Source organism: Eschrichtius robustus, chromosome 1, assembly GCF_028021215.1.
Source record: "Eschrichtius robustus isolate mEscRob2 chromosome 1, mEscRob2.pri, whole genome shotgun sequence".
Taxonomy (NCBI): domain Eukaryota; kingdom Metazoa; phylum Chordata; class Mammalia; order Artiodactyla; family Eschrichtiidae; genus Eschrichtius; species Eschrichtius robustus.
In genome coordinates this window covers 76,534,708-76,550,752 of record NC_090824.1, presented here as the reverse complement: position 1 = coordinate 76,550,752, position 16,045 = coordinate 76,534,708, and the positions used below count along the sequence as shown (strand labels likewise).

The 16,045-nt window shown below is 37.3% G+C and overlaps 1 protein-coding gene across 1 annotated transcript; it reads right to left on the bottom strand.

Moving 5' to 3' along the window:
- Positions 1 to 241: 241 nt before the first annotated feature.
- Positions 242 to 9,084, bottom strand: CCNB1IP1 (cyclin B1 interacting protein 1). The gene is made up of 4 exons (XM_068535004.1): positions 9,061 to 9,084; positions 7,516 to 7,836; positions 2,216 to 2,549; positions 242 to 444 (listed from the first exon to the last, which is right to left on the bottom strand). The coding sequence occupies exons 2-4, from the start codon at positions 7,810 to 7,812 to the stop codon at positions 242 to 244; spliced, it is 834 nt and encodes a 277-aa protein (XP_068391105.1). The 5' UTR covers positions 7,813 to 7,836; positions 9,061 to 9,084.
- Positions 9,085 to 16,045: the final 6,961 nt, after the last annotated feature.

Sequence of the window (16,045 nt, the reverse complement as noted above, 5' to 3'; positions counted from 1 at the left end):
AACAGTTCACCCTAAAATTGAGTTTAATAAAACGCTTACACCTTAAAGAATAGAAACAGAAAAGGAAACCTGATTCTAAAGCCACCCACCACTGCCACTGAATCTCTTATAAGTTGAAAATGTGAAGACAACTTCGAAGACTCAATACAAACACAGAGAGGTTGGTGACTCTTATCTAAAACAAAGATATTTACTAAATGAAATCACTGAAAGTAAACAGAGAAACATTCTGTAAGGTGAACTAAATTCTTTTTACTTTAAAGGCCCTGCTAGAGACTTGCTGCTGCTCTAATTCATTACTTGGGGAGGCAAAATTAAAAAAGCTGTTGGTGGGTTCAGGTGCTGTGGGAGAACCCACAAAAAATGGTCTGAACTGAAAATCTCCATCTCCACCACCCCGATTTTGAACTGGTGTACTGTCCAAAGGAAACTTGGAGTTGTTCCCTAGGAGAAAAATAAGGGAAGAACTTAAGCATCTATTTCCTTACAGATCTTTTGGAACAAAAAGACAAAGTCATTCAATAAATATTGTAACAGAACTCAACTCCTATGAGATGGATAAAACATAAACCTTGGATAAAGAAAAGGGCTATGATGGTCCCCTCCCCTGACCATAGTATATATACCATACCTTCTTCTGTGTGCAGTTTCCAATGATAGCCATTATCTCATCACCAAAAGTAATTTAACACAATGAAATACTTTAGTAGAGCTAGAATTTATAGTACCACAATTTCATTCATTATCTATTAATCTACATCAAAGGAATATCATATGTATTCGTGTGTGTGTGTAAACTTTTGTTTAAGAACAAATCTTTTTTTATGATTTCCATAAACACTCTGGAAAATATATGACAACCATGAAAACCTGGCACATATTTATGACCCGAGATCAATTAGAATAGCTTTAGAAAAACTGTACAATAGATCTAATAAAATAAGCATTTAACAACTTTCACTGAACGCATCCTTGGCTTTAGTTACATAACTAAAGGATAATGCTGACTATATCTGCTTCAAGCCAACGATGGTAGCAAGAGGTAAAAGTATTAAAAAGGTAAGTGTGCACAAAAAGAGGAACAGGTAAGAACTGGTGAAAATGAAAGAAATCGAAATAAATGTGGATAGTGACAAGGAAAAAATAAGAACACCTATAATGCCCACAAAAAATAATACTTTGATTGACTATATGATTAACTGAAAGTTAAGAAGAAACTTATTTTTGTTTCGATTCTCATATCTGATACTTTTCATCTCATTACTTCATGCCTTTTCTAGGACATCGTCTCCTCCCCCACAATAAAATTCAAAAAATGAGGTTTTATAAAAATCCAGCTCAAGAATTTTTACTTTTTTGTGTGCCAAAATTTATTAACAGCATAGTAAAAACTATTGGATTCTGTTATATCAAGAGTAGTATAAAGGGGAGAACTCAGGAAGAGATATGAGATTCATTGCATCTGACAAGGCATCTAATAAGCAGAAAAGCTAGACTGTACATTTCCATGGGGCAGGACTCCTACCTGGATAATCCTTATATCCTCATTGCCTAAGATTATGCCTAGCAGCCTGGCACATGAATCATGTTTGATAAATATTTGATGAATGTATGAATGAATAAACAGAAGAACAAACAAACCAAACAACCGACAATAACTTAAGAACTGTACAATCAGTATTGTCATGTGAAAGAAACTAAAACATGGCCTTCTCAGAGGATAGCAAATACTTAAGAGTGTGGGCTCTGAAGGTAGCTCTGTGACCTTGACCAATTAAACTTTCTGTTCCTCAGTTTTCTCATCTGTAAAATAGGGATGATGATAATAACACCTACCTCATAAAGTTTTGAAAATAACACAAATACATGTAAAGTTATAATAGTCTCTAGCACTTAGTAAGGAATCATTAAATGGCAGCTAATATTATTATTATTATTGCAACTAAATAGCTTTTCACTTGAAGTGGCAATTTGCAACTTTAATTTTGGAATTATTTACTCTCTGTTCAAATAAATTGAAGATGTAACTTAAATGTAAGCAAATAAAATAGATAAAAGTAATGATGGGCAGGTTGAGATGCAGATGAAGAACTTAGAGCCTACTACCACTCTAAGTCTCTGGAGTCTCCACTAACTGCCTGGAATTATGCAGGGCACAGTGTGAAAAATCACTGATTTAAAGAACAGATATTGGATATTACATGTCATTTCTTACCTAATGGGAAGCCAAAAACACCAGACTGTGCAATCATAGATGGTTCAAGGGTACCATCTTGGTTAGCAATAGTGATATTTCGTAGCCTAAGGCTATCATAGAGGCCTTGGAGCTTTTGATACTGGCGATTTCTCTCCATAAGTTTCTCAGAGATGTCACTGAACTTTTTCTTGTATTCTTCTAGCACTTTCTTCATGGAGGTGACCTCCCCTTTCATAGAGGTCAATTCTATATCCTTGCTCTGTATTTGCTGCATATATATCTTCTCCAACTGTTTCAGATGGCCCTCAGCCTTGCTGAAATTGTATTCTTGATAGAGACGCTCCTGGTGTACCTGTCCCAGGAGAGAAAAGAAAGATTTAAGGTAATAAATGCAAAGTTGTATATTTTAACTTTATACTGATACAAACACAGAAAGAAAAGAAAGACACACATACTGAGATGTTATTGAAGTTTAGAACCAGGTTAAGAAGCAATTAGGATGTACAATAGGATGGTTATTATAGAAAATAATACGCCATGTCACTAAATGCATAGAAAAAAAATTTGGAGGAATAGTCTCAAACCACTACCAGACTACCAAAAAGTATTTGTTTAACCTTAACAAGTGACATGTAGCCCAAAGGTTTCTAATATATAATACTATATTTCAAGTAATCCATAGTGTGGATAACAGATTATAAGATAGCCCCCAATTATCCCTGCCTCCTAGTACTTATATCCTCCCCTTGAGTGTGGACAGGACCTGTGATTAGAATACAGGAAAAATGACAGGATATGGCTTCATCGGTACATTACATAAGAATATAGGGTTTGTCTTACTAGCACACTCTCTCTCTTGCTGGATTTGTGGAAGCAAGAGGCCAAATTGGAAAGGCCAACAGGCAAGTAACTAAGAGCAGCCTCTGGGCAATAGCCAGCAAAATACTGAGGTCACAGTGACTTTAAGCATAGACTTTACAACCTTCACAAAAATTAACTCGAAACTGATTACATATCTAAATGTAAAACACCAAAACTATAAAATTCCTATAAGTTAACATAGGAGAAAATCTAAATGACCTTGGGTTTAGTGGTGACTTTTTAGATAAAATACCAAAGGCACAATCTATGAAAGAAATAACTGACAAGCTAGACTTCTTTAAAATTAAAAATTTCTGTTCCGCAAAAGACAATGTCAAGAGAATAAAGACAAGCCACAGACTAAGAGAAGATATTTGCAAAAGACACATGTGATAAGATATGTACAAAATATCTGCAAAAGACACATCTGATTAAGAACTCTTAAAACTCAACAATAAGAAAACAACCCAATTTTAAAAAATGGGCCAAAGACCTTAATAGACACTTCACCAAAGAAGATATACAGATGACAAAAAAGCGTATGAAAAGATGCTCCACATCATATGTAACCAGGGAAATGTAAATTAAAGCAATGAGATACGACTACATACCTATTAGAATGACAAATTCAGAACACTAACAACGCCAAATGCTGTCAGGATGTAGAGCAAAAGGAACTCTTTCATTGCTGGTAGGAATGCAAAATGTTATCGCCACTTAGGAAGATAGTTTGGCAGTTTCTTACAAAAGTAAACATACTCTTGCCATACAGTCCAGCAATTGTGCTCTTTAGTATTTACCCAGAGGAGCTGAAAATGTATGTCCTGCATACAGATATGTATAGAAGCTTTATTCATAATTACCAAAAGATGGAAGCAATCAAGATGTCCTTTAGCAGGTAAATGGATAAATCTAACAATGGAATACAATTCAACACTGAAAAAAAATGAACACCGTCAAGCCATGAAAAAACATGGAGGAAACAAATTCATATTAGTAAGTGAAAGAAGCCAATATGAAAAGGCTACAAACTGTATTACTCCAATTATATGACAGTCTGGAAAAGGCAAAACTATGGAGACAGTAAAAATATCAGTGGTTGCCAGGAGTTGGTGGTAAGGAGAGATGAATAGGTGGTGCACAGAGGATTTTTAGGGCAGTGAAACTACTCTGTATGACACTGTCATAGTGCATACACATCATTATATATTTGTCCAAACTCATGGAATGTACAACCCAAAGAGAGAATCCTAATATAAACAATGGACTTTGGTGGGTGATAGTGATGTGTCAATGTAAGTTCATCATTTGTAACAAATGTACCACTCTGGTGGGGTATGTTGATAACGGGGAGGCTATGCATGTGGGGGGACAAGACATATAGGAAAACTCTGCACCTTCCTCTCAAATTTGCTATGACCCTAAAACTGCTTTAAAAATAAAGTCCATTAAAGAGAATAAAAAGGAGGGCCTCAGTCTGATAGTTCATTAGAAAGTGAATGCTGCCAACAACCACATGAGCTTCGAAGCTGATCCTTCTCCAGTCAAGATTCCAATGAAACTGCAGCCCTTGTCAACACCTTGACTGCAGCCTTGTGAGACCCTGAGCAGAATCCACGCGTAGACTCTTGATACACAGAAACTGAGATAATAAACGTGTGTTGTTTTTAGGCCACTAAATTTGCTGTTTAAGCCACTAAACTTGTTATACATCAATAGACAACTACTACACACAGAAACCAATTTTGGCTTATCTTTGGATTCACTGTCCTTTAAATATTGACAGAAAGCGAAATATGACCACTCTTTTTTTTAACCATTTTTTAATTTGCCCATTCTATATAGTTTGATGTAACTCTTCCAAGTCTGGGTTACCAGTCCCTATTATGTGGTCCCATAGCACTTTCTACTTCCTTTATCATTATCGGCATGAAAAATGTATTGTAAATGTCTGGGTTTTTTCTTTATCTTTATCACCACTAAACTGTAGCCTCCTTGAAGCTCCTTATGTATTGTTCATTACTGTATACCCAGCACCTAAGATGGTGCATGAGATATAAGTGTTTCCTGGTGTTCAAAAAACTATATGTTGAATATATATATATACACATATACATATATACATATAGAGAGAGAGAGAATGACTAATAGGAAAAAAGTGAATAAATGAAGTAGAGAAAAATCATTACTGGCTACTAATTCATTCACTGGTTTCCACCACATCTGAAAAGATGAGAACAATACCACATGTTCACGTTCAATCAATACTACCCTCCAAATTGGAATCTACTTTAAGACAGAGTGCCTATTCATTCAGTCAATAAGTATTTACTGAGACTTAAGACCAGTAATGATGGTCACTGAGGACCCAGAGAAATACAGGAATCAAAACTTGACCTAAAGAGCTCTCCTAACTAGAGAAGATGAACAAATATATAAATAATTACAATACAGGATAAATAATACAACAAAGGTAAGCATAAGAAGATACAGGATCATGTAAGAGGAACATCTTACCTAGAAAAATATAATGATAATATTTACTTGACAGATGACAAATAGAACCTTTAAGAAGCATTATTATAAATGCATATACAAGATATAACAATATACTCAAGGACATGATAAAAGTTCTCCACAAGAAAACCTTTCTAAGAAGGAGCCAAAGGCAGAAATCAAAAAGGGAAAGAAATAAGTATGTGAATTTGAAGATAAGAATGCTCATCACAGCATTTTTTAAAATAACTTACAAATTATGATACAATCCAATCATTAAAATTATGATTACATCAAATACACAAAAATTTTAAACTTCTGTATGTCAAAAAAATCAATGAAGACTAATAAAAGGTAAGTGGAAAAAAAATTTCTAGCAACATCTGAGTTAAGTATATGTATAGAAAGAATTCTTTCAAATCAGTAGGGAAAAGACTACAGCAACTAAAAAAACAAACTGAAACAGGCAATTAATAAAAGAAAAATACATTAAAAATACAAGAAAATGTGTTCATCTAAAAGTCATCCAAGAAATGAATATTCAGAGAGCAATAAGATTCTATTTTACCCATATCTAATTGGTGAGTAGAAAGTATGGAGAACAAGCACCCTCCTACACTTCTTAAGGGAACACAAACTGACATGATCTAACTGGAGGGCAACTTAAAAATACTACAATTATTAAAACTTTGAAATGTTTAAATCCACTTTCAGGAATTTAAATTTAGCAAAAAATTAACAATATGAATTTAATGATAACTGCTCATCACAGCATTTTTTAATAATGGAAATAAATTATGATATATTATGACCATTAAAATTATGATTATAGAATGGCTAATTTTTAAATATTTAATAAAATGCTCATAACAGGCATAATATATTATCAATTTACCTGGCCACAGAAACAGTGTCTGTGGTATTACCCTATTTTTGTACAGACAAAATATATATATTATTTTGTCTATATACAAAATATATAGACCATATATATATATATATATATATATATATATATATATATATATATATATATATATATTTATACGCAGAAAAAGTCTAGTAGGGACTTCCCTGGTGGTCCAGCGGTTAAGACTCCACACTCCCAATGCAGGGAGGCCGGGCCCAGGGAATTAGATCCCGCATGCCACAACTTAAAGAGCCAGCATGCCACAACTAAAGACCCCACATGGGGCTCCCCTGGCGGCACAGTGGTTAAGAATCCGCCTGCCAATGCAGGGGACACGGGTTCGAGCCCTGGTCCAGGAAGATCCCATATGCTGCGGAGCAACTAAGCCCGTGTGCCACAACTACTGAGTCTGCGCTCTAGAGCCCATGAGTCACAACTACTGAGCCCACGTGCCACAACTACTGAAGCCCGCACACCTAGAGCCTGTGCTCCGCAACAAGAGAAGCCACTGCAATGAGAAGCCCGCGCATCGCAACAAAGAGTTGCCCCTGCTCGCCACAACTAGAGAAAGCAGCGCGCAGCAAAGACCCAACGCAGCCAAAAATAAATAAATTAAATAAATAAATTTTTTAAAAATAAATAAATAAAAAATAAAGATCCCGCATGCTGCAATGAAGATCCTGAATGCAGGAATGAAGATCCCGAGTGCCGCAAGTAAGACCCAGGGTAGCCAAATAAGTAAATAAATAAATATTTTAAAAAGAGAGAGAGAGAGAACAAAAAAAAAAAGAAAAAGTCTAGCAATACACAAACAAAAATATATCAACATTGGTTATCTCTGAGTGATGGAATTATGGATGGTTTTTTATTTTCTTCCTTTTGGATTTTCAACAATAAACATATTACTTTTGAAAAAAAGAAAATTTATTAAAAAGAAAGTTTTCCATACATTCATTAAAAAATAAATACAAACACAGCGAAGGAAAAACATTAGAAGCTTTCACACGTGCCTCAAATCATACTCTCCAGAGAAACTAGCCTAAGCACTAACCTGATACGTCCAGAAGGCCAGTGCTCGGGAGCTAATGTCCAACACAATCTCTGGTCGAAGTCCCGCCAATACCATGGCTTTATATTCCTCTGATGGACTGAGTTCTGTGCGGACAATATCTAACTTTCCAGAAAGAGTACTGTTGCAGGCAGGGCAGATAGCTGGTGAACGACTAAACTCACCACTGCCATGCTGATCACAGAATATATGAGAGCAGGCAGTGACCCATGCATAACCAGAGAGCTTGATGCGACACTTACGATAGTTACAAAGCAGCATGTCTTCACACAAAGACATAATAGATAATAAGGTTTCCAGATGCTGAAAAGAATCCAAAAAAGGGGTAAATGAAAAAGTCAAATTGCAGTAAAATTAAATAAATAGATAAGTAAATAAAACATGTTTTTATTCTATTAAGACAAAATAATGTACCTTTTATTAGGCTTTTGTATTTATTATAATAAATATATAATATTGATTTCAGTCACCCAACAATACTGGGTTCCTTCTTTGTGCAAACCACTACCAAGGCCATGAAAAAACTTTTTAAGGAAAAAGTTAAAGACACAGGTGGTTCCACATCTTACTTACAAGTCAAAAATAATATGTTCACGGAAAAAAAAGGCTTAGGAACATTTACAAAGTACAAACAAATAAAAATTAAATTACTGCTTTTTGCCATTCCTCAACACCTAAACAAAAATCCAAATTTATTACCCATTCATAGTTCTCTAGAATATTTTAGTATCACTTCTCACACTTGGCAGATATAAAAGTCCAGGCACTGATTTCAGGCATTCTTTAATGCAAAGTATTTTAAGTTATGTTTTTAGGTTTTCATATATGCTGATTCCTCAGATTCTTTACCTGTGCTGCCTTGACTAAAAAAGAGTAGTAATCTGATAGTATTAAATGGAAACTAACCTAATTCATCCAAGTAGTTGACATTATGAAGCCTGAAAATCTATATAAAAGCAGGTTTTAACACCAATTAAACAACTCACCTATTAATATAAATACTATTCAATGCTGCACTTCTATTTCAAACATTTGAAAAACCATATAAATACACAAGTTATTTTTCAATATAGTGTTCACTGTTACTGGAGTTTTACTAATCCAAACTAGGCAGCAGTATTCTGAATATACCGAAATTAGTCATATATTGTATAAAATAATAGTAACACACCAATTATACACCAAGGGAAAATGGTCACATTTATGAACTGATAAATTCCGTCAAGAATGTTGCCTTGGTCATGGGGTGAACAAGGATGCTCTGACACCTTTACCCCAAATGCCCCAGCTGAGGGTGTCTCCACAGGTACAGGCACCTAGCGGCCGGAGTTAGGAGGCCTATTTTCCCTCCGGCAGGGCAATATGCCGAGGGGAAGCAGAAGAGATGGAAACAGTTTGGAACCTGAGCCCCTTCTCAGGCAGAGCGAGAAGCGCAGCTAATTCCAAATTTTCCACAAGGTGGGAGAAAGAGCCAATTCAGTGAGCTGTCCAAGTCAGCGAGGACCAAGTTTTGAGGGTTAGACTCACGGAAACTTCAAATTCGCAGCCCGCTTTCCGCGCTCGAAAGAGAAAATACTAACAACACTAATACCAATAAAATATCTAACCGGAGGCGCCCAGAAAAAACGCGGGAAAACGCCGTTGCCTCCTCAACTCCACGACGAGCGAGGACTCGCCGCGGGCGTCGCCACTACGTCTGAGGGCGCATGCGCGGAGTCGCCTGGGAGCCTGCAGGGGGCTGAGCGCCCGGGTCACCGCCGCTCAGGATTCTGGGACCCGCCGGGCTGTGGCACCTGCACTGTGGGCGGTGCATCCCCAGGTACGTGCATCTCAGAGAGCGAATCTGACTGGGCCTGGCCTAGGTTTCCCACTTGGGAGCCCCGTAGATACTGTCATCGTGTGCTCTTTTCAGCCCTCGACTGGCACAAGAGTGACATCCTAGCTGTCATGGGCCTAACATTTGAGGTCAGAGCAGAGTGGGTACAGTTGAGAAGCTAACAGCCTCTGAGTACCCGCAGGTGTTTGTCCTGGGAAAATTTGGGGAGTACCGACTGGGCAACACTTTCTAAGTATTTAAGGGAAAAAGCCCCCAAAATTGTGTGATACCTATAACTTGACGGCTAACACCTCTGTGTTGAGGTAGATTCTGCCATTTTTAAAATCCATCTTGAAATAGACATCTTTCCAGCTTTTCCACATCCTCTATATAATATTAAAGAACTTTTCTTGATTCAGAGTCTGCATTATGAACATTCATTACAGCTCCAGGAACGAAGCGATAGGATCGGGTGTCACAGCTTTTTTGAGGTCATCTGCCTGTGTGCTTTCCTGGACCTGCTTGTAATTGTTTAAATATCTGTACTGGCTTTATCCTAATGCTGTTACTTGTCACTTTTTCTGTTCTGTGCTTACTGTATGACTTTCTGCTCAATCTATGAGTCTATTAGAATTCATATTAGAAATTAAGCCGAGAGCTTGAGGGGTCCTCAGGATACATGCCTTAATGCTGTCTTTTGTCGCCACCTTTCCATATTATATGAAACCAGTATGAATTAGTAACAGAAACAACCCAATAAATCAGTAACACAATGGACACTAAGCCCTGCAAACCCCTTTATGGGTTGTGAATCTGTATACTAAACCTTTCTCCTTCAAACAGAAACCTATCCTGATTAAACAACTTTCTGCTCATTTTTTGTCTATTTGCAACTAGTTCATAGTAATCAGGGTCATCTTTGCCTTTGTATACTTTTCCTAAAACATCTTCTGACAGTTTAGAATAGAAACTCAATTCTAGTGGTACAAAATAGGTTTGAAGAAAATTAGGGGTTCATGTGTAAACCATGTAATCCTTAACATATTCTGGTTATCTGAGCCTTTTGTGCATTTTCTGGTTTTAACTATGCCAAATGTAGAAATATTACATAAAGTACAATAAAAGGGTATAATCTCATTTCAAGTTATAAACACAAAGCATTCAAATTCTACCAGTACCTAACTTTATGATTCTAGCCAAGTTACCTTTGTGCTGCAGTATGATCCCTTCCTGCTTCTTCATCAGTATCGATTCCCCAATGATACTGATTCCCCAGACCTTAGTGTTACCCACACCATTTTCTCTCTAAATCAGTTTCCAATTTCCAACCCATTTAGCTAAAAGCCTGTATGAATTAAAACACACATACACACACACACACACCCCACACACAGATTTTGGGACGGGGGGAGAGAACCTGTTTTGCCAGATAGGGGAAAAGGGGGGTGGCTACAAAGTCTTAATATCCCAGTAGACTGGAACACCAGGAATTGACCTGTTTCTTGGTGGCATGTTGTTGGGAAAACTAGTAAAGTAGTCTTGTTCAGGCTTGAGGCAGAAGCAGGCCTCTGCTTGACCTGTGACCCTGCCTGGACTGCGCGCCTGCTTGCACACCTAACAATTGCTGCTAGCAAGTCAAGCGGCGCTTACAAGAACAAAGGGAGTGGGTCTTGGAATTTCTTGAGTCCTGGGGACCTGGCCAGTCCCCCATGTTCTGGAAAATCTTGTGACTCATATGGTGAAACCAACAGCATTGTTAAAGTGAATCCAGAGCTGCATTTTTGCACACAAACTGATGATATCAGTTTGCAGCCTGGAATTATAAACGGAAGCCCCCAGAACTCCAATCTGAAGTCTCACCTGTGGGGTGGATGCACCATCCGGGACCCTTCCCAATTGGGGCTCCAGATTGCTGTCACTCGGGACTTTCCAGCTGCTGTTTGGATCTGGAAGTAGGTGTCGGCCCAATTCGGTGATGTATATCCTGTTATGTTTCTCTAATATTCTTATTCCTTTCCTTCTAATGACTGTATATTAAAATTAAGTTTAATCACCTTTCATTAAAGAATTGATTAAAGCTGTTTACTTATGTGAAACAAGTGGTTATTTTGCCAACGAATCCAACAAACCTTAAAACGGAAAGCAGGCTTTTGGCAAAACACGTGTCCTGTTCTCTCATGACATAGACAAAACCTTCAATGGCTCATTTCTAAGGTGCTCCTGGGGATGAGACCACTGAAGTCAATCAAGGCTGGGATACAGAGACCCATCCACCAAAATGAGATCTTTAAAATATTGGTTTTTATTATTAAATATCAAGCTTATCAAAAATGTATGGAGAATGACCACCACTCAGCTTTAATAAACCCAAAGCTTTCTCACATTTGATATTTTTAATGAGGTAACAAATTACAGATACAGTTGAAGCTTCCCCTGTGTACACCTCAATCCACTTTCCTCTTACCTCTTCAGAGGTAAACAAGCCAGATTTTGGTGTTTATCATTCTCATGCATGCTTTTATACTTTTAATATATGTATGTACATCAAACTTTGTTGTGCATATTCTTTTTTTCTTTTTGTCAGCTTGTGTATTCAGATCCCAATGGAGAGTGGCTCTTTCTCACATGGGTAAACTTACATCTCAGAATCTCCAGTGAACACCATAACTGCCTTGTAGACTGAGTATTTATTTCAAGCTGACCAGTCTATTGTCTCCCTATCACATTTTAATAAGAAGCACAGAATTGTGAAAGGTTGTGGGAGGCATGTAGGGAATTATTAAACTGTTCAGTGACAAAAGGCACTGATGATACCCTGATGCCATCACACTAATCATAGGAATAACACGGCTAGTGGATTGATGATACTTAAAATCGAACAGACAAACTGCCCCCACTTGAAGAGTGCCAGGCTGGGCACAGGTGCCATTTGCTTGTGACACTCCTTTTCCTGTATTTTCGGGACTGACCCACCCTCTTTATGATGGGCAATTCCCTCTTCACCTCTTTATTATTTTTTTGAATTTTTGAATTTTATTTTATTTTTTATACAGCAGGTTCTTATTAGTCATCCATTTTATACACATCAGTGTACACGTCAATCCAAATGGCCCAATTCATCATACCACCACTCCCACCCCCCACTTTCCCCCCTTGGTGTCCGTACGTTTCTTCTCTGCATCTCTGTCTCTATTTCTGCCCTGCAAACCGGTTCATCTGAACCATTTTTCTAGGTTCCACATATATGCGTTAATATACGATATTTCTTTTTCTCTTTCTGACTTACTTCACTCTGTATGACAGTCTCTAGATCCATCCGCGTCTCTACAAATGACCCAATTTCGTTCCTTTTTACGGCTGAGTAATATTCCATTGTATATATGTACAACATCTTCTTTCTCCATTCGTCTGTCGATGGGCATTTAGGTTGCTTCCATGAACTGGCTATTGTAAATAGTGCTGCAATGAACATTGGGGTGCATGTGTCTTTTTGAATTATGGTTTTCTCTGGGTATATGCCCAGTAGTGGGATTGCTGGGTCATATGGTAATTCTATTTTTAGCTTTTTTTGTTTGTTTGTTTTTTTAAATTTATTTATTTATTTATTTTTGGGTGTGTTGGGTCTTCGTTTCTGCACGAGGACTTTCTCTAGTTGCGGCAAGCAGGGGCCACTCTTCATCACGGTGCGCGGGCCTCTCACTATCGTGGCCTCTTGTTGCGGAGCACAGGCTCCAGATGCGCAGGCTCAGTAGCTGTGGCTCACGGGCTCATTTGCTCCGCGGCATGTGGGATCTTCCCAGACCAGGGCTTGAACCCATGTCCCCTGCATTGGCAGGCAGATTCTCAACCACTGCGCCACCAGGGAAGCCCTACTTCAAATATTTTTTGAGTATCTATTCTGGGCCAGGCATTACAGATAAGCAAGTTATCCTGCTTTCATGGAGTTTACAATCTAGCAAACAATCAAAGAATAATAGAAGAAAATATTTTACTCATTTTTTTTTGCTGCCTCTTGCATTTTTGAAAGTTGATTCTATAAACCATTTCTATAAACCATTTTAAGGAACCTCCATACTGTTCTCCACAGTGGCTGTATCAATTTACATTCCTACCGACAGTGCAGGAGGGTTCCCTTTCCTCCACACCCTCTCCAGCATTTGTTGTTTGTAGATTTTCTGATGATGCCCATTCTAACTGGTGTCAGGTGATACCTCACTGTAGTTTTGATTTGCATTTCTCTAATAATTAGTGATGTTGAGCAGCTTTTCATGTGCTTCTTGGCCATCTGTATGTCTTCTTTGAGAAATGTCTATTTAGTTCTTCTGCCCATTTTTGCATTGGGTTGTTTGTTTTTTTTAATATTGAGCTGCATGAGCTGTTTATGTATTTTGGAGATTAATCCTTTGTCCGTTGATTCATTTGCAAATATTTTCTCCCATTCTGAGGGTTGTCTTTTCATCTTGTTTATGGTTTCCTTTGCTGTGCAAAAGCTTTTAAGTTTCATTACGTCCCATTTGTTTATTTTTGTTTTTATTTCCATTACTCTAGGAGGTGGATCAAAAAAGATCTTGCTGTGATTTATGTCAGAGTGTTCTTCCTATGCTTTCCTCTAAGAGTTTTATAGTATCTGGTCTTACATTTAGGTCTCGAATCCATTTTGAGTTTATTTTTGTGTATGGTGTTAGGGAGTGTTCTAATTTCATTCTTTTACATGTAGCTGTCCAGTTTTCCCAGCACCACTTATTGAAGAGACTGCCTTTTCTCCATTGTATATCCATGCCTCCTTTTCATATTAGTTGACCATAGGTGCGTGGGTTTATCTCCGGGCTTTCTGTCTTGTTCCATTGATCTATATTTCTGTTTTTGTGCCAGTACCATATTGTCTTGATTACTGTAGCTTTGCAGTATAGTCTGAAGTCAGGGAGTCTGATTCCTCCAGCTCTGTTTTTTCCCCTCAAGACTGCTTTGGCTATTCGGGGTCTTTTGTGTCTCCATACAAATTTTAAGATTTTTTGTTCTAGTTCCATAAAAAATGCCATTGGTAATTTGATAGGGATTGCATTGAGTCTGTAGACTGCTTTGAGTAGTATAGTCATTTTCACAATATTGATTCTTCCAATCCAGGAACATGGTATATCTCTCCATCTGTTGGTATCATCCTTAATTTCTTTCATCAGTGTCTTATAGTTTTCTGCATACAGGTTTTTTGTCTCCCTAGGTAGGTTTATTCCTAGGTATTTTATTCTTTTTGTTGCAGTGGTAAATGGGAGTGTTTCCTTAATTTCTCTTTCAGATTTTTCATCATTAGTGTATAGGGATGCAAGAGATTTCTGTGCATTAATGTTGTACCCTGAAACTTTGCCAAATTCATTGATTAGCTCTAGTAGTTTTCTGGTGGCATCTTTAGGATTCTGTATGTATAGTATCATGTCATCTGCAAACAGTGACTGTTTTACTTCTTCTTTTCCAATTTGTATTCCTTTTATTTCTTTTTCTTCTCTGATTGCCATGGCTAGGACTTCCAAAACTATGTTGAATAATAGTGGTGAGAGTGGATATCCTTGTCTTGTTCCTGATCTTAGAGGAAATGCTTTCAGTCTTTCACCATTGAGAATGATGTTTGCTGTGGGTTTGTCATATATGGCCTTTAGTATGTTGAGGTAAGTTCCCTCTATGCCCACTTTCTGGAGAGTTTTTATCATAAGTGGGTGTTGAATTTTGTCAAAAGCTTTTTCTGCATCTATTGAGATGATCATATGGTTTTTATTCTTCAGTTGGTTAATATGGTGTATCACATTGATTGATTTGCATATATTGAAGAATCCTTGCATCCCTGGGATAAATCCCACTTGATCGTGGTGTATGATCCTTTTAATGTGTTGTTGGATTCTGTTTGCTAGTATTTTGTTGAGGATTTTTGCATCTATATTCATCAGTGATATTGGTCTGTAATTTTCTTTTTTTTGTAGTATCTTTGTCTGGTTTTGGTATCAGGGTGATGGTGGTCTCATAGAATGCGTTTGGGAGTGTTCCTTCCTCTGCAATTTTTTGGAAGAGTTTGAGAAGGATGGGTGTTAGCTCTTCTCTAAATGTTTGATAGAATTCACCTGTGAAGCCATCTGGTCCTGGACTTTTGTTTGTTGGAAGATTTTTAATCACAGTTTCAATTTCATTACTTGTGATTGGTCTGTTCATATTTTCTGTTTCTTCCTGGTTCAGTCTTGGAAGGTTATACCTTTTTAAGAATTTGTCCATTTCTTCCAGGTTGTCCATTTTATTGGCATAGTGTTGCTTGTAGTAGTCTCTTAGGATGCTTTGTATTTCTGCGGTGTCCGTTGTAACTTCACCTTTTTCATTTCTAATTTTATTGAGTTGAGTCCTCTCCCTCTTTTTCTTGATGAGTCTGGCTAATGGTTTATCAATTTTGTTTATCTTCTCAAAGAACAAGCTTTTAGTTTTATTGATCTTTGCTATTGTTTTCTTTGTTTCTATTTCATTTATTTCTGCTCTGATCTTTATGATTTCTTTCCTTCTGCTAACTTTGAGTTTTGTTTGTTCTTCTTTCTCTAGTTCCCTTAGGGGTAAGGTTAGATTGTTTATTTGAGATTTTTCTTGTTTCTTGAGGTAGGCTTGTATAGCTATAAACTTCCCTCTTAGAACTGCTTTTGCCACATCCGATGGGTTTTGGATTGTCAT

What these genes read in the sequence shown, in the direction of transcription:
- CCNB1IP1 (XM_068535004.1), bottom strand. Translation starts at nt 7,812, where the DNA reads ATGTCTTTGTGTGAAGACATGCTGCTTTGTAACTATCGTAAGTGTCGC. An exon ending in TGGCCTTCTGGACGTATCAG is followed by an intron (nt 2,550 to 7,515) that starts GTTAGTGCTTAG and finishes CTCCTGGGACAG; the next exon opens with GTACACCAGGAGCGTCTCTA. An exon ending in TGTTTTTGGCTTCCCATTAG is followed by an intron (nt 445 to 2,215) that starts GTAAGAAATGAC and finishes TTTTTCTCCTAG; the next exon opens with GGAACAACTCCAAGTTTCCT.